Source organism: Myodes glareolus, chromosome 20 (genome assembly GCF_982192425.1).
Source record: "Myodes glareolus chromosome 20, mMyoGla1.1, whole genome shotgun sequence".
In the NCBI taxonomy this organism is placed as follows: Eukaryota; Metazoa; Chordata; class Mammalia; order Rodentia; family Cricetidae; genus Myodes; species Myodes glareolus.
Window position 1 is genome coordinate 13,797,548 of NC_142045.1, and position 23,019 is coordinate 13,820,566.

General features: G+C 40.7%; 1 protein-coding gene across 4 annotated transcripts in view; it reads left to right on the forward strand.

Annotated features, from left to right (window-relative positions):
- Positions 1 to 23,019, forward strand: part of Wdr49 (WD repeat domain 49) — a 128,011-nt gene that overhangs the window by 37,270 nt on the left and 67,722 nt on the right. For 3 of the 4 annotated variants that reach the window (XM_085682497.2, XM_085682499.2, XM_085682500.2), the window contains exon 7: positions 19,654 to 19,887. The exons of the other annotated variant lie outside the window; for it this stretch is intronic. In XM_085682497.2, the coding sequence (XP_085538623.2) occupies positions 19,654 to 19,887 (234 nt within the window). The remainder of the gene's footprint in view (positions 1 to 19,653; positions 19,888 to 23,019) is intronic. 4 annotated transcript variants of the gene reach the window in all.

Here is a 23,019-nt window from a genome sequence, read left to right on the forward strand (position 1 = left end):
TTTGTTCTGACTTCAGTTATTGAACACTGTGTTTCTATATTTTATCTTTAAATTTTGACTGGAAGTTATTGGTGGTTACTTGCCAAATTCATTCTTATCACTCCCAGGATCTAGCACATATTAATATTGTAAACACATGGTGGAAGATAAAATATAAAGAATGTAACTCTTAATTGAGCATTAATATTTTAAAAGTGAGGGACTGCATCTTCCTTGGATTGTGCCATACATATGCAAGGTCCTCAATAAATTATAGTTAAGTGAATAAATCTGAATTGGACAAAAAGAAACAAATATCAGATATTCCATCATTATGGTGCTCCGTGAAAGCTTTTATCACCTTTAAGGCAAGTGCAAAACCTTGTATTTTGAATCAGGATTGATCCCATACAGCTGTGATCAATATTAAGACTACCTGGCCTATTTCCAAAGCAGTTTTGTCCATCAATTTTCACTTTGGTTTCTAAACTGTTGCGTCATTATAAAAACTTGTCATGCTGTCATCAGGTTGGTTGGAATACATTTCACTTCCCTGAATCCGTGACAATCCTTATGTCTACAGCAAACAGCAGGGCTTTCTGCTACTGGGATCCATCTCTGTTTTGTTACTGCAGAATTCTTTGGGATATTTTAGAGGACTGTAGTGAAACTAGAACCCCAGGGAGGACGAAACATCATCTTGTTTCCTAACGGGCCTTTGATTGGATGGTACTATCATCAAACAGTTGCTAAATTAGAGGATCAAAGAGAGTCAGATCTAAACACTTCCTCACAATAGGAGCTGCAACGTTAGTTCTTTCAGAGACATTGTTTTATTGACAATTTTCAAGGGTGCACAAAACAACTTGATTCCTTTAAAACTTCCTATCACGATAAATTATCCTAGTCCAATGGAATTTTATTTTGGACTCTTAAGCTGCTGTTCTTAACATGCTAGTGACTGGGGGAAAGGCCCTGTTGGAAGCTGGTCATCTGCTCATTTAAACGTGGAACTGTAAGGGCAGGAAAAGATTTCTTTGTTAGGGGCTAACTTTCCAAAGAACGCTGGATTCAGTTCCTGCTTGTTCCCGATGGTTCTCTCATAGGATGCTAATCCTGTCTTGGCCATCATGATCATGTTAATGTTTAATTTAATCCTTTGTTTGAGGTACTGATTTTTCCCAGATCCTGGCATTTACTTTCTAAAACTACAGTTGGCAAGAGAAACACTGGGGGTTTTGTTGATGGCTAGATATTAACCCTTGATCCTGACCCATTCCATTTTCTATCTGTTCATCTCGGGGTAAAGAATTTTCGTTTTGTTTCAATTGCACAAGTACATGGCTTAAGTTTTTCCTTTAAAGGCTACAGATAATGAAGATGTGTGGAGAGCAAGGTGGTAAACAACTTTCTCACTCCTCCTTTAAAGCTGTTTCTCAGGAAACAATTTTGAACACTTGAAGTCCATCTTGTAAGTGCTGTTATATACTTAATATATTATTGTAGTCTGTTGCTATATTCTATTTTGTGTGTATGCATAGAAACAAGATGGTACTTATTGTTTGTATATATGTGTATCATGCACAATATGCTTTTCTTCATTATATTTTCCCAAACTGTTGGGGACTGTGGATCCCCAGACCCTGAATTTTCTGTGACCTTCTGCCTGCCGGAGAAAACAACTTGCTTTTCTATTCTTGCAGCTGCTCTGAACAAACAAATTGTTTTGCAGCTGCTCTGAAAACCCAGGAGTTCCTGATGGCAGGGGAGTGCTTTTTGGTGGGCTTGCAGCTGAGAGTTAGGGTGTGGCCATTAGTCAAAGAGGCCATGTATAAGCTTCCCTGGACCACAGTAAAAAAGGCATTCTTGGGAAATTCTTGACGTTATCCGTGTCTCTGTGTGTGTGTGTTTTAATCTCCAGGCTCTTGCCCGACTTGTGAACAGTACCATAGCATGAAGCACGTAGAGCAGGCGTTGTGCTACACTGAACAAATCTCATAGAGACCATTTTTGAGAGTATATATATATATTATTTATATAATAAATATGATGTATGCATATATATATATATGTATATATATATATTCCCTTTGTGCCACTCTCTCTCCTTTTTCTTATATTTCTATTTTGAGGTATAGTTGGCCATGATTCTATTATTTAATCACCAGCTAGTTTAAAAAGTATTGTTTCTTATTTTTTCTTAGACCAATAGTATTTGGTTTTACCCTAGGTCTCTGGGTTATCTAGTCTCTAGTTCCTGGTTACCCAAACAGTGCCAGGTATGGGTGCTGTCTCATGGAATGGGCCTTATGTCAATTCAGACATAGGTTGGTTACTCCTACATGCTTTGTGTCACTATTGCCCTAGCATATTTTGCAGGCAGGACAGACTGTAGATCAAGGTTTCTGTGGTTGTTTTGATGTTTATGTTTTTGTTTTGGTAGCCTACAGAGTACCTTCCCATGTACTAGACACTAGAACAATGGGGTGAAGTTTTCATGTAGGCCACCAGCTAGTCATTTCCATGTTCAATGAGTTGTGTGGTTGTTGTCTTTAGAAATAGGGCCTTGCTGACCGTTTGTGGAGAACAACCTATTATCTTGTCAAAAGTCTGGGTTGTGAATTTCCATGGGACCCTGTTGGCCAACACTTCAATTGTATGAAACTCAATACTGGTATTCAAAACTTCATTTGATAACAGATATCCAGTTGGGATTCTGTCTCTCTCATTATTTGGAGACATAGGCTCATCTTTATATTATAGAAAGTTTCTGCTGCACTGGGTTTCTATACTGCCTCTCAAATGTCTTTCATTTCTAGCTGTCTCTGCCCTCATTCTCTTCCTCCATCTCATCTCCCTTTCCCTATCTCACCCCATCCTCCCATTCCCCTTGGCCTCCAGTCCATCCATCTATTCTATTTACCCCTCCCAGGAAGACCCATGTGTCCTCACTAGTCTCTTCATCTATGCCTCACCTCACTAGGTCTATGGATTGTCACTTGGTTATCATCTATTTAATGGCAATATTTTAATGTGAGTGAATACATGGCATATTTATCTCTCTGGATCTGTTATACCTCACTCAGAATGATTCTTTCCTAGCTGCATCCATTTACCTTCAAATTTCATAATGACATTATTTTAAGAGCTGAGTGGTCCTCCATTTGTAAATTTACTACCTTTTTTTTATCCATTCTTCTGTTGAGGGGCATCTAGGTTGTTCTAATTGTTAATTATGCTGAATAGAACAGCAATGACCATGGTTGAGCATGTGTCCTTGTGATAGGATAAAGTGTCCTTTCGGCATATGTCCAAGAGTGGTAGAGCTGGGTCTTTAAGAAGATCCATTTCTGTCTTCCTGAGGAACTGCCATATTGATGTGCATAGTAGTTACACAAATTTGCAATCCCACCAGCAGTGGAATTGCTCCACATCCTTGCCTGCTTGAGCTGTTGCTTGTACTATTGACCAGAGTCATTCTGATAGGTGAAAGATGGAATCTCATAGCAGTTTTGATTTTAATTTCCCTGATGGTGAGGGATGTGTAAAATTTCTTTAAGTGTTTCTAAGTCATTTGATTTTTCCAAACTGAGAATTGTCCTTTTTAAATTTTAATAATCTTTGTTTTCACTGAAAACAGATTCTTCTCTTATGCAAAGCATCCAAATCAGTTTTCCCTCCCTCTTTTCCTCCCAGCTCACTGCAACTGCCTTTCTCCCCCAGATCCACTCTACCTTCATTTCATCTTCAGAGAAGAGAAGGCCTCCAAGAGATAATAGCCAAACAGAACAAAACAAGACACAATACATCAAGAAAACACAATAGGAGGAAAACAGTCACAAAAGCAGGCAAAAGAGTCACAGATGTATTCACTCCTTACTCTTAGGAGTCCCACAAATCTCCAAGCTAACAGCTATAATGTATATGCAGAAAACCTGGTGCAGACCAATGCAGGTTTTTATATAATAAGGGGTCTTTCTTTTCTGATCCAATCTTTTCGATGTTCTATACGCTTCTTGTACTTTGACAAGGATCTCCTTTTAGAAAAGTTTCTTATATTCTTTTGTTGAAAATATTTTCTGGGCCTCTGAGATAGCATTATTCTTCTTCTTTTGTTCCCATAATTTTTAGGTTTGGTCTTCTCACAGTATCCTGGATTTCCTGGACATTTTGTGTCAGGAGTTTCTCAGAGTTAATATTTACTTTGACTGTTGAATCTATTTCATCTATTGTATTTTTAAAGCCTGAGATTCTCTCTTCCATCTCTTTTATTCTGTTCATGACTCTTGCATCTGTAGTTCCTGTTCACTTACATTTTTTCATTAACAGAATTCCCTCAATCTGTGTTTTCTTTATTCTATCTCCATTTTCAGGTCTTGATCAGTTTTGTTCATTTCCTTGAACTGGGTGATTTTTTGTGACATTCTTGACATTCTTTAAGTGATATCTTGATTTCCTCCAATTTTTTCATTATCTTTTCCTCAATTTCTTTAAGAGATTTATTTATTTTCTCTTTAATAGGTCTATCATCATCATAAAGTTGCTTTTAAGATCATTTTCTTGTGCTTCAGATGTGCTGGAATATTCAGGGCCTGCCATAGTGGAATGGATGGATTCTGATGGTGACATATTGCTTGGACTTGTTTTGATTGTGTTTTCAGACTGATAAGATTAGGTATCTGGATTTAGAATAATTATAGTCTGGGTGTCTATTTCTCGGTTCTTCTTTGTTGAATGGGCATTTTGTTTCTTAATTTCTCTTTCCTTTCTGTTCTGTTTGGGGTGGCCTGTGGTTAAGCAAAGGATCTCAGCCCAGGATTGAGGCCTGGAATTCAGATGGCTTAGATGACTTCTGATCCAGTAGAGGTTTGCTGCTCAGTTAAGTAGCTGGGGTTCTGACTGTGTAAATGTGTGGCCTCTGACCTGGTTGGGTATCCTCTGAGATTCAGGATGCTGGCCCAGCTTCTGGCAGAGTAGGAGACTTCCATTTACTTTTTTAGGGGGATGACCCTGTCTCTGAACTTCAGAATGCTGTTCTGGTCTCTGGTGGAGTAGGAGGTGTTGGCCAGAGGTTTGGGCTGGGACATGGTGATGAGGAGAAGAAGAGTGGTTATGGTTATACTAGATGAGCATGGGCAGGCAAGGGGAGGGCAGTCTTACCATGGATTCAGGAAGCTTGCCTGACCTTTGGTGGATTAGGAGAGTTTGCTTGGAAGTTTGGGCCAGGATGTGGTGAAAAGGAGAGGGGCTACTGATTCTTGTAGATATCTTAAATTTGTGTCCACTTACGTTGCTTAAAGTGTTTATCAGCTGTAGGCCTTCTCCTTTTCATTTATATTTAAAAGAATTGGAAAAAAATGTAAGAGGGAATGAGAATAATAGTCATGGTAACATCTAAAATTGATGTCAACGAACTTGACTTAGTTGGAAAATGGTGCTCTTGTTCCTGGGGAAAGAATGACAAACTGTAGCTTTTCTTTTTAAGTGTTTATTTATTCTTTTATAAATTCATACACATAATTTCTTTGACTAAAAATCCCTCCCATCCATTATCCCATTTATCCTCTTCCACTCACACCAAATCCCTTCTTCATCCCTAGTTCTCTTTCTAATTTTATGTCGTGAGTGTGTGTGTGTGTGTGTGTGTGTGTGTGTGTGTGTGTGTATCTGCCTATCTGTCTGTCTGTCTGTGTAGGTTATTTGCTTGATGGGGCAGTGAACCAGTACCTACACCAGTATGACATCCTCTCCCCCTACAACTTTTAATTGCTCCTCTGGGAGGATAAATAACTGTGACTTGATTTAGGATAAAACCTGTAGCTAATGTATTCCACATAAACATTCTTGTAAGACTACATCCAGTTAAACGAAACACCCTTTAAGTGTTTATTGATTATGGTTTTGCTTATGACTGTAAGACTTACCTATAAATGGAGCTGTTATATAAGGTTGTACTGAGAAAAGCCAGCACCTTCAGTTCCTGTCTTCTTATTTTTACGCCTAAGCCATGTACCTTGGAACCAACTTCCAAGTGCCAGGATTCTGCAGGCTCAAAACCCCCTAGCTAGCCACATCCTCATGCCTCCTCTCCCTTTTTCTATTTTTTTCTGTACTGTTATGAACACTAGAAAGCATCCCCACACATAATAATTTGAGTCAACTTTCTCTCCCTCCTTCACTTTTCTGTCAGTATTTGGAAATTATGACCCTTTTAAAGCCACGTACCTTGAATTAAATCTTATCTGGTGCTGACTCGGCTCTCAAAAGTGCACTGAAAACAAGCTCTGTCTGTCCACACATTTATTCCTGCACCTCCCTCTTCATGCAGCTGCTTATCATAAATGTAATGTTTGCAGTAAACAATGAAATCTTTGGTTATTGTAGTTTTATTAGTGTCTATATAAATAATAGCAATTTTGCCAGGCTCTGGCAAGATTCTTCTAAAAATCCTGACTACAGAGTGCTGACCTACATCTTAATCCAGTTCTTACAGCACACTTTCAGTTGTGATGTGGGATGATTTAGATAATGGGTTGAGCAATTTTACTACATTCTCCCCACACAACTGAAATAATTTCAGAGTCGGCAGCAGGGTTTTCATAGGAAGGTGAGGGAATGGATGGATAAAGTCAACACATGCAAGATCGTGAACCTGAGTTGGATTAAATTAGGATCCAAGTACCTGCAGTCTCAATGTGTTGGCTTCTAGTTCTCACACACATAAACATGGTGCTCATCATAATCGTGCATGATTAAAACGTTGATAGTCGGTATGAAATGAGGTAAGGAAAGTTTATCTTCACCATTATGTGAAAAAAATTGCTTTAGTAAAAATTCAAAAATTTGGATGTATATTCCCAGTTACATAAAGGTGGAGGTGAAAGAAAGAGCCCCAATCAGGTCCTGACTAATCATAACAAGAACCTGACTAATGGGAATTGGTATGGCCGTTGTAAGTTGTGAGGCATCAAAATGTTAAGTGGAAACAGCACATGTGGGTAAGAATTTAAATTACTGAACCGATTGTTAAATATGGATTCTAGGAATTTATCTGTTATTCTTAGTAAAACAGAAAACATAATTGACAAATAGGAGGGCCTTCCGAGTGGTGAGTTGATTCGGGCCACGGCAGCGGCCCCGGCGAGGGGGAGCTAGGACTTTCCCCGACCCCATAGACTCCCAGGTCAGCCTGCCCTGCTGGCTCCACCCTGCTAGCTTCCCGCCAGGCATCCCAGCTTCCATCCAGAGGGCCTTCCGAGTGGTGAGTTGATTCGGGCCACGGCAGCGGCCCCGGCGAGGGGGAGCTAGGACTTTCCCCGACCCCATAGACCCCCAGGTCAGCCTGCCCTGCTGGCTCCACCCTGCTAGCTTCCCGCCAGGCATCCCAGCTTCCATCCAGAGGGCCTTCCGAGTGGTGAGTTGATTCGGGCCACGGCAGCGGCCCCGGCGAGGGGGAGCTAGGACTTTCCCCGACCCCATAGACTCCCAGGTCAGCCTGCCCTGCTGGCTCCACCCTGCTAGCTTCCTGCCAGCCATTCCTGCTTCCATCCAGAGGGCCTTCCGAGTGGTGAGTTGATTCGGGCCACGGCAGGGGCCCCGGCGAGGGGGAGCTAGGACTTTCCCCGACCCCATAGACTCCCAGGTCAGCCTGCCCTGCTGGCTCCACCCTGCTAGCTTCCCGCCAGGCATCCCAGCTTCCATCCAGAGGGCCTTCCGAGTGGTGAGTTGATTCGGGCCCGCGGCAGCGGCCCCGGCGAGGGGGAGCTAGGACTTTCCCCGACCCCATAGACTCCCAGGTCAGCCTGCAGTGCTGTGTCCACACTGCTAGGCTCTCCCGCCTGCCATCCCAGCTTCCATCCAGGTACAAATTTCTATATTTCTCCCCTCCCACTGAGGCCATAAAATTTCCCCAGTTCAGCTGCCTTGCACACTGGGCCTGCTCTGTAGGGGCATCCCGGAAAGAGGGAGTGCCTGTGCTTCAATACCCTGCCTGGGGAAAGGTAGGCATTCTATCAGTGAACTCCCTGCCCAACAAGGGAACCTGACCCGATACCAGAAGCTCCAATAGAGAGCATTGGATCGAAGAGATGGGCAGACGCCAAGGCAAGACCTCCTCCAACAATCTGAAAAACAACATGAAAATATCAGATCCCAACGACCCTACAACAGAAGGATTTGAACACTCTAACCCAGATGAAGTGGAAAAAAGTGCCATTATGAAAGCAATAGAGTCCCTTAAACAGGATATGAATAACTCCCTTAAGGAACTGGTCGAGAAGTATAACAAAAAGTTTGAAGAAATGAGTATAGAAATGGATGAGAAATATAACAAAAAGTTTGAAGAAATAAGTAAATCCGTGAGTGATACCCTGAGAAACCAAGAAAAAACAATCAAACAAGTAAAGGAAACAGTCCAAGAATTGAAAACTGAAATGGAGGCAATGAAGAAAACACAAAACGAGAACCGGCTGGATATGGAAAACCTAGGTAAACGAACGGAGACTACAGAATCAAGCATAACCAATAGAATACAAGAGATAGAAGAACGAATCTCAGATTCTGAAGATACCATAGAGAAAATAAATGCTCTGGTCAGAGAAAATGGCAAATCCAACAAATTCTCTTCACAAAACATTCAGGAAATCTGGGACACAATAAAAAAACCAAATCTAAGAATAATAGGGATTGAAGAAGGAGAAGAACTGCAGATCAAAGGCCCAGAAAATATATTCAACAAAATTATAGAAGAAAACTTTCCCAACCTAAAGAACGATATTCCTATGAAGGTTCAAGAAGCATACAGAACACCGAATAGATTGGATCAGAAAAAAACATCCCCGCGTCATATAATAATCAAAACACAAAACATAAATATTAAAGAAAAAATTTTAAGAGCTGCAAAGGAAAAAGGTCAAGTAACTTATAAAGGTAAACCTATCAGGCTTACACCGGATTTCTCTATGGAAACCATGAAAGCCAGAAGATCCTGGATAGAGGTACTGCAGAAACTAAGAGACCATGGATGCAAACCCAGACTAATATACCCTGCCAAGCTACTGTTCACTATCAACGGAGAAAACAAAATATTCCAGGATAAAAACAAATTTAAGCAATACGTAGCTACTAATCCAGCCTTACAGAGAATATTAGAAGGAAAATCACTACCGAAGGAATCCAACATTCCCAACACGGCCTACAATAACTCGAACATCTAGCGACCATTCACAAGCACAAATTAAAGAAGAAAAACACATATACTCTACTACCTAACAAAAAAAAAAATGACCGGAGTCAACAACCACTGGTCATTAATATCACTTAATATCAATGGACTCAATTCACCTATAAAGAGGCACAGACTTAGAGATTGGATACGAAAACATGATCCAACATTCTGCTGTTTACAAGAAACACACCTCAACCACAAAGACAGACACCTACTCAGAGTAAAGGGTTGGGAAAAGGTTTTCCAAGCAAATGGGCCTAAGAAACAAGCGGGCGTGGCCATTCTAATATCTAACAAAATCGACTTCAAACTAAAATCAATCAGAAGAAATGGAGATGGACATTTCATACTCATAACTGGAACAATTCATCAGGAGGAAGTCTCAATCCTGAATATCTATGCTCCTAATATAAAGGCACCCACATATGTAAAAGAAACTCTTCTAGAACTCAAGGCGGTCATCAAACCACACACACTAATAGTAGGAGACTTCAACACTCCTCTCTCACCAATGGACAGGTCAATCAGACAGAAACCAAACAGAGAATTGAGAGACCTATTGGAGGTATTGAATCAAATGGACTTAACAGACATCTATAGAACACTCCACCCAAATAGGAAAGAATATACCTTTTTCTCTGCAGCTCATGGAACCTTCTCGAAAATTGACCACATACTCGGTAACAAAGTAAACTTCCACAGATACAAAAAAATATTAGTAACTACCTGTGTCTTGTCAGATCACCATGGACTAAAATTAGAATTCAACAACAATGCTCCCCCCAGGAAGCCAACAAACTCATGGAAACTGAACAGTCAACTACTAAATCACCCCTGGGTCAAGGAAGAAATAAAGAAAGAAATTAAACTCTTCCTTGAATTTAATGAAAACAAAGACACAACATACTCAAACCTATGGGACACTATGAAAGCAGTGCTAAGAGGAAAGTTCATAGCACTAAGTGCCCAATTAAAGAAAGCGGAGAAAGCACACATTGGAGAATTAACAGCACAATTGAAAGATCTAGAAAAAAAAGAAGCTGATTCACCCAGGAGGTCTAGAAGACTGGAAATAATCAAACTGAGGGCTGAAATCAACAAAATAGAAACAGAGAAAACAATCCAAAGAATCAATGAATCAAAAAGCTGGTTCTTGGAGAAAATCAACAAGATTGACAAACCCCTAGCCAAGTTAATCAAACGGCAGAGAGAGAACATGCAAATTAATAAGATCAGAAATGAAAAGGGGGACATAACCACAGACACAGTGGAAATTCAGAGAATCATTAGATCTTACTATGAAAGTTTATATGCCACAAAGTTGGAAAATGTAAAAGAAATGGACATTTTTTTAGATAAGTACCATATACCAAAGTTGAACCAAGAACAGGTGAACAACCTAAATAGACCTGTTAGTCGCGAAGAATTAGAAGCTGTTATCAAAAATCTCCCTACCAAAAAAAGCCCAGGACCAGATGGTTTCAATGCAGAATTCTACCAGAACTTCCAGGAAGAGCTAATACCTATACTCCTTAACGTATTCCACAATATAGAAACAGAAGAGTCATTGCCTAACTCCTTTTATGAAGCTACAGTTACCCTAATTCCAAAACCACACAAAGACACAACCAAGAAAGAGAATTACAGGCCAATCTCACTCATGAACATCGACGCGAAAATTCTCAATAAAATACTGGCAAACCGAATCCAAGAGCACATTAGAAAAATTATCCATTATGATCAAGTCGGCTTCATTCCAGAGATGCAGGGCTGGTTCAACATACGCAAATCTATCAATGTAATCCATCATATAAATAAACTGAAAGAAAAAAACCATATGATCATCTCACTAGATGCTGAAAAAGCATTTGACAAAATTCAACACCCATTTATGATAAAGGTGTTGGAGAGACTGGGGATACAAGGATCATACCTAAATATAATAAAAGCAATATACAGCAAGCCGACAGCTAACATCAAACTGAATGGAGAGAAACTCAAAGCCTTTCCACTAAAATCAGGAACGCGACAAGGCTGTCCACTCTCTCCATACCTCTTCAATATAGTGCTTGAAGTTCTAGCAATAGCAATAAGACAACATAAGGAGATCAAGGGGATTCGAATTGGAAAGGATGAAGTTAAACTTTCGTTATTTGCTGACGATATGATAGTTTACATAAGTGACCCCAAAAACTCTACCAAAGAACTCCTACAGCTGATAAACACCTTTAGTAACGTGGCAGGATACAAGATCAACTCCAAAAAATCAGTGGCCCTCCTATACACAAAGGATAAAGAAGCAGAGAGGGAAATCAGAGAAGCATCACCTTTCATGATAGCCACAAATAGCATAAAATATCTTGGGGTTACTCTAACCAAGGAAGTGAAAGACCTATTTGACAAAAACTTTAAGTCTTTGAAGAAAGAAATTGAGGAGGATACCAGAAAATGGAAAGACCTCCCCTGCTCTTGGATTGGGAGAATCAACATAGTAAAAATGGCAATTCTACCAAAAGCAATCTATAGATTCAATGCAATCCCCATCAAAATCCCATCAAACTTCTTCACAGACCTTGAGAGAACAATAATCAAGTTTATATGGCAAAACAAAAAACCCAGGATAGCCAAAACAATCTTATATAATAAAAGAACTTCTGGAGGCATTACCATCCCTGACTTCAAACTCTATTATAGAGCTACAGTATTGAAAACAGCTTGGTATTGGCATAAGAACAGAGAAGTCGACCTATGGAATCGAATAGAAGACCCAGATATTAACCCACAAACTTATGAACACCTAATTTTCGACAAGGGAGCTAAAGGTATACAATGGAAGAAGGACAGCATCTTTAACAAATTTTGCTGGCATAACTGGATGTCAACCTGTAAAAAAATGAAAGTAGATCCATATCTATCACCATGCACAAAAATCAAGTCCAAATGGATTAAAGACATCAACATTAATCCGTCCACTTTGAACCTGATAGAAGAGAAAGTGGGAAATAGTCTACAAGATTTAGGCACAGGAGGCCTCTTCCTAAGCAGGACCCCAGCAGCACAGACAATAAGAGAAACAATGAATAAATGGGATCTACTGAAACTGGGAAGCTTCTGTAAAGCAAAGGACACTGTCAGTAGGACAAAAAGGCTGCCTTCTGACTGGGAGAAGATCTTCACCAACCCCTCATCAGACAAAGGTCTGATCTCCAAAATATACAAAGAACTCAAGAAACTAGGCACTAAAACTCTAATTAATCCAATTAAAAAATGGGGTACTGAACTTAACAGAGAATTCACAACAGATGAACTTCGAATGGCCAGAAGACACTTAAGGTCATGCTCAACCTCCTTAGCGATCAGGGAAATGCAAATCAAAACCACTTTGAGATACCATCTTACACCTGTCAGAATAGCTAAAGTCAAAAACACCAATGATAGCCTATGCTGGAGAGGATGTGGGGTGAGGGGAACACTCATCCATTGTTGGTGGGAATGCAAACTCGTGCAGCCACTGTGGAAATCAGTGTGGCGGTTTCTCAGGAAACTGGGAGTCAACCTCCCTCACGACCCAGCAATTCCACTCTTGGGAATATACCCTAAAGATTCCCGATCATACTACAAAAGCATTTGTTCTACTTTGTTCATAGCAGCACTATTTGTAATAGCCAGAACCTGGAAACAGCCTAGGTGCCCCTCAATAGAAGAATGGTTAAAAAAGGTGTGGAACATATACACATTAGAGTTTTACTCAGCGGTAAAAAACAATGACATCTTGAATTTTGCATGCAAATGGATGGAAATAGAAAACGCTTTACTGAGTGAGGTAAGCCAGACCCAAAAAGAGGAACACGGTATGTATTCACTCATAAGTGGATTCTAACCATAATTAAAGGTCTTTGAGCCTATTATTCGTGATCCTAGAGAAGCTAAATAAGAAGATGAACCTGATGAAGATTATTTAGCTATCCACCAGGAGGTAGGAAATAGACAAGAGTCCCAGATCCTGCATCTGATGAAGGACGGCGATACAGTCGGAAACCCACATTGCAGCACGGGACTGAGCCCCCCGAGGTCCAAATGAGGAGCAGAAGGAGGAAGAACATGAAAAACGAATTCAGTACTGCGAGGGATGCCATCACCCACTGATACAAGGGAACGGATCTGATGAGAGTTTACCAAGGCCAGTTGGACTGGGACTGAAAGAGGACGTGATCTAACCAGACTCTCCGAATTTGGCTGGATTCTCTGACTGTGGCTGACCCGAAGTCTTTCTGAAAAGCCATTGACTTTGACACTGGGACCTGTTTCCTCTACATATAATGGATTTTGGGGATCCAGTCTGTTTGGACACTCACCTTCCTGGACCTGGAGGGAGGGGGAAGGAACTGGAACTTCCCACAGGGCAGGAAACCCTGACTGCCCTGGGGGACGAAGAGGGAGGAGGAGGGGGAGTAGGGGGAGTGGGAGGGTGTTGGGAGGGGGGGTGGAAATGGAAACTATGAATTTAATTATTAATAAAAAAAAAAAAAGAAAAAAAAACAAAGGAAAAAAAAGAAAAAAAAATTGACAAATAAACAAGAAGATTACTATTAAATATATTCATATTTTACTGAATGTGGTGGTGTACAAGTCTATTCCTAGCACCTGGGGGAGAGAAGCAGGAGGAATAAAAGGTTTCAGATCATCTGCGGGTACATATCAAGTTTAAGGCAAGCATAGACTACTTAAGATCCTGTCTCAAATGAAACATAAAACCAAATATAAGTATATACACATTGGGTATGCTGTATGTACACATTCATGTCTATGTGTAAGTGAGAGAGTACGTGTGTGCATACATGTGCATGTGGAGGCTGAAGGCTAAGGTCAGATGTATTTCTATAACTAACTGTCCACCTTAGTTTTTGAGACAGTCTCCACTGAACCGGGTGGTCACCAGTTGCCTAGCCGGGTTGGCCAGCTTCTTTCTGGAATCCTCCTTTCTCTACCTCCCCAGCACTGGGAATATAGATAAAAACCGCACGAGAGTGCTGCACATCTAAATACAAGTTGCCAATCATGATCTGTGTTCTAGTTTGTTTTCTATTGCTGTGCTAAACACTATGGCTTAATGCAACTTGGGTAGGGAAGGGTTCGTGGTTTTCATTTCTTACATAAGTGAAGGCACTTGGGAAAGGAACTCGAGCAGAAATTTTTTTTTCAAAGTTTATTAAATTATAAAAGTTTCCATTTCCGCCCCCCTCCCAACACCCTCCCACTCCCCCTCCTCCCTCTCCTCCTCCCTCTCCATCCCTAAGAGCAGTCAAGGTTTCCTGCCCTGCGGGTAGTTCAAGTTCCTCCCCCCTCCCTCCAGGTCCAGGCAGGTGAGTATCCAAACAGACTGGATCCCAAAAAATCCAGTATATGCAGAGGAAACAAGTCCCAGTGTCATTGTCAATGGCTTTTCAGAAAGACTCCGGGCCAACCACATTCAGAGAATCTGGTTGGATCACGTCCTCGTTCAGTCCCAGTCCAACAGGCCTTGGTGAACTCTCATTAGATCCGTCCCCTTGTATCAGTGGGTTATCGCACCCCTCGCGGTCCTGATTTCCTTTTTCATGTTCTTCCTCTTTCTGCTCCTCATTTGGACCTTTGGGGGCTCAGTCCGGTGCTCCAATGTGGGTCTCCGTCTGTATCGCCATCCATCGTCGGATGAAGGTTCCCTCTGGTCTTGCCTTCTTTGCTCACGTTCTCTTTCCTTCTGCTTCTCGTTTGGGCCTAGGGAGTTAAGTCCAGTGTTCCAATGTGGGTCTCCGTCTCTATCTCCATCCATCGCCAGATGAAGGTTCTATGATGATAAGCAAAATATTCATCAGTATGGTTATGGGCCTAGGCCGGTTTAGGCACCCTCTCCTCTGTCCAGAGAATAGTCTGGGGATCTCTCCTTGGACCTGGGATCCCATTTATAATCAAGTCTCTTGTAAACCCTAAACTGACTCCCTTAGTTGAGATATATTCTTCCCTGATCCCATATCCATCCTTCCTCCCTCCCCCCCATCCCAGTCCCCCAAGTTTTCCCCATTCCTCCCCTGTCCCTTCTCTCTAACCCTCTCCCCTTCCAACAACCCTCCCATCCCCCCATGCACCCGAGGTTACCTGGGACTCTTGTCTATAGGCAGGAACTGAAGCAGAGACTGGAGAAGAGTGCTGCTTACTGGCTTTATTTATTTACTTATTTAATTAAAACCTAAGACCCCCGCCTGCATGTGGCGCTCTGCACAATAGACTGAGCTCCTCTCCGTACATCAATCAAAACAATTGTCCTATAGACTTGCCGACAGGTCAGTCTGAGGGACATGTTTTCTCAACTGAAATTTCCTCTTTCTAGATGACTCTAATTTGTGTCAAGTTGACAAAAATCTAACCAGCTCGCATGACAAGCCCTTTCACAGCTGAGTTATCTCTTCAGTCCCTAGCATACTCATTTTGAACTGTGTCTTAGTTTTATTTTAGAAGTTAGATGAATACAAAAGAAGGGAGAACATTATGACCCTCATATAATAACTGTGCCAATGAGCACCATCTTTGAAAATGACTTGATTGAGGGGACTGAGTTAATAGGAGTTCTTTTGTGTCACTAACTGGATCTAGACTGAGTACAAAATTAGTGGATAGTCGTGATTTTGATTAAAGCCAAGTCACGTGATATGAGTTCTTAAGCTGGGAGGAAGATTTTTTGTTCACAGAAATTAGCACTGACTGGGTCATAAAACCTCAGAGAACTATTCACCTTGGGACAAACGAGAGACCTAGAAAATTTATTTTTAATATAATACTCTCTGAGCCTGACTTCAAAGATTTATGATCTAATTGCCTGAGAAAATGGTTTAAGAATAGGTAGTGTTTACAAAATCTAAGTTGTCTTTAAAGTCAAATTTAAAGTCAAATCACGAAATAAAATGATATAAGCTAGAAAGCTATGGTCAATATGTTTTAAGTTTTGTTATAAGTTATATGAGTAACAAAAACAAAATCTTAAGACAACATAGATTACTTAAACAACAAAATAGAAAATTATTATTAGGAAGTTGCAGCCAATTAGTACAAGTAAGTTATCATTTATCAGTGCTTATCTATGAGCCAAGTTATTATTTTGATAAGAAATTAGATTCTATCTCTTAGAAGGGAGACATTTTCAACAAAACAAGATTTTGGACAACAACAATATGAACATCATTATCAGAAAGTATCTAGATGTAAATAATCTCATAAGTAGAACTGTCCAGAATAATAGTTTTTAATTCTCCTTGTATTTTAATACATTCAGAAGATTTACAACTTATAAAGGTATAATAAAAAGCATATATAGTTATATATGTTTTATTTTAACTGCATATTTATAAGAGTAGACATTTATTACAGAGCTACCAACACATTTAAAAGGATTTCTTGTTATTTGTGTTTATATGTGTATGTGTGTATGTCACATGTGTGCAGATATCTATGGAGGCCATAAGAGGTATTTGAGTCTCCTGAAGTTGTAGAGGGTTGAGCTACCTAATGTGGGAAACTAACCTGAATCCTCTGCAAGAGCACCAGGCACTCTTAACTGTTGAGCCACCGCTCAGCACAAAGGAACGTTTTAAATAATTTAAAACCAACCATTTCTGACCTCTAGGATTCAGAGAGTCTTCCAAAAAAAGTCACAATTCTCTTTTGTGTATGTATGTTTGTATATGTGTTCTCTCTCTCTCTCTCTCTCTCTCTCTCTCTCTCTCTCTTTCTGCGTGTGTGTGTGTGTGTGTGTGTGTGTGTGAATATGTATGCATTAGAGTGTGGGAACGTGTATATGAGTATGCAGGGGTCACATGCGGTGTGTTTTCCACCATTATTTCAATCTTTTTGCCTTATTTTTGAGGCAATGTCTCTTACTGAGCCTGGATCTCATTGATTGGCTAGATCGACTGGTAATGAATGTGTCCTCCTCCTATTCTGCCTGTCAAGCATACGATGTAATGATTTATTATCATTTTTTTAATTGAGCTACACATTCTTCTTCACTCCCCTGCCTTCCTCCCCTCTCCCTCTCTACCTTTCCTTGTGACTCCCATGCTCCCAATTTACTCAGGAGATCCTGTCTTTTTCTGATTTTTATATAGATCTATGTATGTCTCTTTTAGGGTCCTCTTTGTTGTCTAGGTTCTCTGGGGTTGTGGACTATAGGCTGGTTTTCCTTTGCTTTATGTCTAAAAGCAACTTATGAGTGAGCACATATTATATTTGTTTTTTTTGGGTCTGGGTTACTTCACTCAATATGTTTTTCTCTATATCCTTTCATTTCCTTGCAACTTCCAAGATGTTGTTGTTTTTATTATTATTACCGCTGAGTAGTGCTCATTGTGTAAATGTACCACATTTTCTTTATCCATTCTTTGGTTAAAGGGCATCTACACTGTTTCCAATTTCTGGCTATTATGAATAATGCTGCTATGAATATAATTTGGCACATGTTCTTGTGGTATGATTGAGCATCCTTTGGGCATGTACCCAAAAGTGATATTGCTGCGTCTTGAGGTAGGCTGTTTCCTAATTTTCTAAGAAATTGCCACACTGATTTCCAGAGTCAGCCGTACAAGTTTGGACTCCCACCAGCAATGGAGGAGTGTTCCCTTTACCCTACATCCTCTCCAGCAGAAGTTCTCATCAGTGTTTTTGATCTTGGTCATTCTGACAGGTGTAAGATAGAATCTCAAAGTTGTTTTGATTTGCATTTCTGTGATGGGTAAGGATGTTGAGCATTTCCTTAAGCATCTTTCAGCCATGTGAGATTCATCTTTTGAGAGTTCTCTTTTTAGGTTTGTACCTCATTTTTTATTGGACTATTAGTCCATTTGATATTAAATTTCTTGAGTTCTTTGTATATTTTGGATATCAGTCCTCTGTCTGATGTGGGGTTGGTGAAGATCTTTTCCCATTCTGTAGGCTTCTTTTGTCTTCTTGACTGTGTCCTTTGCTTTACAGAAGCTTCTCAGTTTCTGGAGGTCCCATCTTTAATTGTTGGTCTCGGTGTCTGTGCTATTGGTGTTATATTTAGGAAGTGGTCTCCTATGCTAATATGTTCAAGTGTACTTCCCACTTTCTCTTCTATGGTACTCAGTTGGTTTTATGTTGAAGTCTTTGATCCATTTGGTTGGTTACTCCCACAAACTTTGTACATCTGTTGCATGAGCGCATCTTTATTCAGGTTACCATTGTAGATTGAAAGTTATGTGCTGAGTTTGTGTTTACCACTCTCCTTAGGTACCCTCTAAGACCTGAGCCCTAACTAGCCAGTAGAGGTAAAAACTGTAGGTAGGCACCAGCTTGAGTTTTCATTGTTCAGTGAATTATGTAGGCATTGTTTATAGCAATAGAGCCTTTTGCTGCTCCGTTTGTAATAAACAGAAATTAAAAACAGATTAGAAATATATCAATGGATGAATAGATAAAAAAAACATGGTGCATTTACACAATGAATATTATTCAGTTGTTCGGAAAAATGGAATCTTGAAATTCACTGATAAATGGTTGTAACTGAGAAAAGTCATTCAGAGTGAGGTAGTCCAAATCCCAAAGGCAGACATGGTATGTATTCACTTATATGTGAATATCAGCTGCTGAGTCTTCTATAAACATGCTACCACTCATGTAACCAAAAAGGCTAGGATCAGAGTAAGGAACTGGGGCAATCTGAATGAATCATACCAGTAAGGGAAGTACAAAAATAGTTATGGCTGCATGAGGAGGACTGGAATGGGAGGGTTAAACAATGGTGGAGATAGTGGTGGTGGGGAATATGATGAGGGATAGTGAAAACTAAGAGACATTTGAGGGGTTGTATGGAAACCTAATACAGCAGAAACTTCCTGACATATACATATATGAAGGTGATCTAAATTGACTCACCAAATGATGGGGAAATGTAGCTGCAGATGAACATTTCTTGTCAATCAAATGAAGCCTCCAGATCTGGTTAATGGGTTTCATCTAAACAAATTATTGGCAAAAGGGGTGCCATGGGAACCCACAATCAATCTAGGCTATTGCCAAAGATATTGGTTACTCCCAAATCTTAAAGTTCTTAATGCAATCACACTTGAAAGCTTACTTTTAACTTAGAAAATGACATATTCATAGGATCTGGGATTCACGCATGAGCATTTCTAGGGAAGAGTTTTGTTGCCTATGTCAAACCTTTACTAAGTCTATACTTTGATGCTAAATTTGAACCCTCAGTGCTTTCTCTAGAGAAGCTTTTAGGTATTTTGGGTAATTGGAACCCACAGCACCAGCGTCACGACTGAAATACAAAGGAATCAGTGCTGTAGAGACTACAGCAAGAGTCAAGGAAGAGATGGAAAGATGCTGCAGGAACAGAGTTATAATTAACATGTTTATTCGATTTCCCCTTTTTACCACTTGCTGCCCAGGTTTTGAGACTCTGGGATATTCAACACCAGCTGTCCATTCAAAGGATAGCTTGTGCTTTCCCTAAAGGTCAAGACTACAGGTGCCTTTTTCACTTTGATGAAAGCCACGGACGACTTTTCATCTCCTTCAATAACCAGCTTGCCTTGCTGGCCATGAAAAAGGAAACCAGCAAGAGGGTGAAGAGCCATGTGAAAGGGGTCACCTGTGTCCTCTACCATCCCCTCCTGAAACAGGTACAGACACTTGATTCTCTGTAACAGTCTTGACATATTCCCCCACGGTCAGTGGTTCCTTTCCTCAATTTAACCCCGTAGAAAACCAAAGGGGATGGCCACCTTCTGTTGCAAAGAGAAGTTCCCTTGATGAAGAGGATGCACTGCACTGACCGACGGATATAAGGGCAACTATTTAGAACATACTTAGGGATTATATTGCTTTAGTAAAGTGGTAAATGTAGGTTCTTCCATCATGAATAAAACAAAGACCGCAAAAATAACCACATCAAAGTGGGTAAGGGGAAGACTGCAAGGCCGTAGACAAAAAGCGAAAAGCCACTAAGGAGTGCTGAGACTGGAGAAATCGTTTCCCCAGGGAAGAGCACACTATTTGATTATCCAATACCAAATTGTCATTGCCAAAACCATACATACCAGTCACATTAGATAGACAGAGCAGGACATATTTAGAAATATATATTTTGATAAATATATGTACATAACAATAATTAATGATAAAAAGGCATTAATTGAAAATAGCCAGGGAGGACTTTCTGGAAGGGTTTGGTGGAAGGAAAGGGAAGGGGGAAATGGTATAATTATATTATAATTTTAAAATTATAATTAAAAATATAATGGTGAATCTAATAAATAGCACACAGGCAGGAAACGATTGAACACCACATACTCTTCTGCAGCGTCTGTGTTTGTCCAGGTGGATTCCAAGGGGAATGTCATTGTCTGCTTGTCACAAAACAGCACCAATAGAGTTATCAGGAATCACAGTCTTTTGGTTAAAGCCAGCACAACCCAGAACATAGTCATACCCATCTTCATTAACCTCTAGTTCAGGTTTTGAGCCAAATTGCAGTTTAACATAGTTATAAAATTTTCTGTTAAGATCACCACCCCCTTGCATCCTCATGGAAATTTCTGAAATATGCATGAAATGTAATTAGCAGAGATCCATTTTGCCCCAGCATATTTTGCACCAGTGGCTCAAAGCAGCAGCCTGGAATATATTCATAAGGAAATGATTCAGTTAAATGTGATTCCACTTGGTATGCAGCACGGGTGTTGTTTGCCTCCTTCCACTTAAATGACACTGCAGCCTCTGCTTATGAGATCGCTACCTGAATCTCAATGAAGCTTAGCTCCTTGGGAGCTTGAGGCCACACAGATCCCGGCCCTTCCTGGAGAGGGCAACTTCTTCCAGCCGGAGAAGCTGGTGGTGGGGTCCTTTGTGAGTCTGGTTTCCAGGCACCACTGGCATGTAGTCTCCTGCCATGCTCACCTCAGGCCCCGTGGAAACAACAGAGTGGGAGTGGGTCAGGAAACAGATCTCCAGCTCGTGAACAAGTAAGCTGTAACTCCAACCCATTCTTGCTTCCAAAGGCTGGAGAGGCGTCTGCTCTGGCTCGGAGACACGGAAAGCACTTTGTTAATAATGAGCATTGTGTCATGTCACCGCTTCAAACGCTCTGTTTTCTGGTTATTCTGGGAGATAAAAATCCTTGACAAAACAATTCCGTGCCAATTCCATCTGCACAACAACATTCCCCCGCAAATGTTTTACGGAACTTCATGAAGGCGACTGGTTCGTTTGGCTCCCTGGTGGCTGCTGAGAGCTGGCTGCCTTTGTTTCCTAGAGAACATTCTGTTAATTGAGATCTGCAAAGTGAAAATGCCAGGCTTGTGTGTAGATCCTTAAGATCCTGTGTTGTCTGGTTATAAGATGAGCCGCACTCCGTGAGGCGTTCAGCTGGCAACATACAGAAAACAACTGGAATCTTCCACTTGGGAGTTGAAAATAAAACCAAGGTTCCACAGGCAGGCAATAGACACAAAGGGATATGCCCGCCCGTGTGACAGATGATTCAGACAGCATCCCTGTGGAGTCAAGCGCATCTCTATTTGTTGCCATGCCTTACATCGTAAATAACTAAAAAATAACTTTGAAGCACACAGGTTCTGTGTATTGAATCAACAACCTTCCTTAGCTTCTAAGCTGACTAAAAAACACTTTACCATTACATTTCAGGAATATACTCTAGGGAAGTACAGAGAAAATTGTATTCCTACAGTCCTTAACAGGTTACTACTTCAGAGTAGCTGGACAAAGCAAATAACATGCTTTGAAGAGGTATCAGGTGTTAAAAATGAAGCAAAAGTTAGTAATCTGTCATCCTTATCCCGCAACCCCTAAAAACTCAGGGAGACTGTCGTCTAGGGCTAGCCTATGTCTTACTCTCAGATGCATCACAGAATTGAAAATGAAGGAAGAGAGGGATGGAAAAGTGAGCAATGGGGGCTTTGGGGCTTTGAGTAGGAGTTGGGGAATGCCCTACAAGCTAGCATGGCAATCTCGAAGAAAAAGCGTTAGCGCCATCCAGAAGACACCACCCGAGCAGCAGCGAAGCTCAGTGCGCACTGTGAACTTCAGGAGCCGATCAGTTTGGGAATTCTTATGGGAGCCCAGATGGGCTGGCTACACAGCTTGAAGCCAGAGGATGGACACTGTTCACCGATGTTTCGGTTTGATCTCAGAAAACAAAGCACAGACTCGAGGCTGAAATAGTTCTCATCTTGTGAGCTCAATCCCTGGGTGCCTGAAATCTTCAGGGAGTCGGAGATGGCAGGAGTAGTTTTCCTGTCAGTTCCTCCACAGCTCTGAGGTGAAAAGGCTTTACCCGGTGGCTGATGACATCATTGCCCTAGCAGTTAAGGGGGTGCATGCTGTTGTATTTTAAATGTACAATGTGATGCATTTATACATAATGAATGTAAATTTGCCTCCACTATTTATATTTATGTATATATTTTATTGAATACAAATGAAAGCCATTTTGATTCTGCAATGATTTATAAAATTGTAAACAGAGCTCAAGATGGAAGGTTTTTGAGAAAGACTGAGGTCGAAATGTGAGAGTTGCGATACTGGGCAGATTACTGGCTTCACTTTCCTAAATGTGCGTCTGAGAGAATTCAGGATCAGAATGAAGCACTGTGCCATTTCCAGGATGCCTTGGTGGTGTCTGACTGCAATTCTCCTCCCAGCAAGGCCCTGCCTCTAGTTCTCCTTGCTGGAATAGGCTCCGTAGCTCTTCCCGTGACTATCATTACTTTGAGGAATCTGATTTTCTTTGTAAC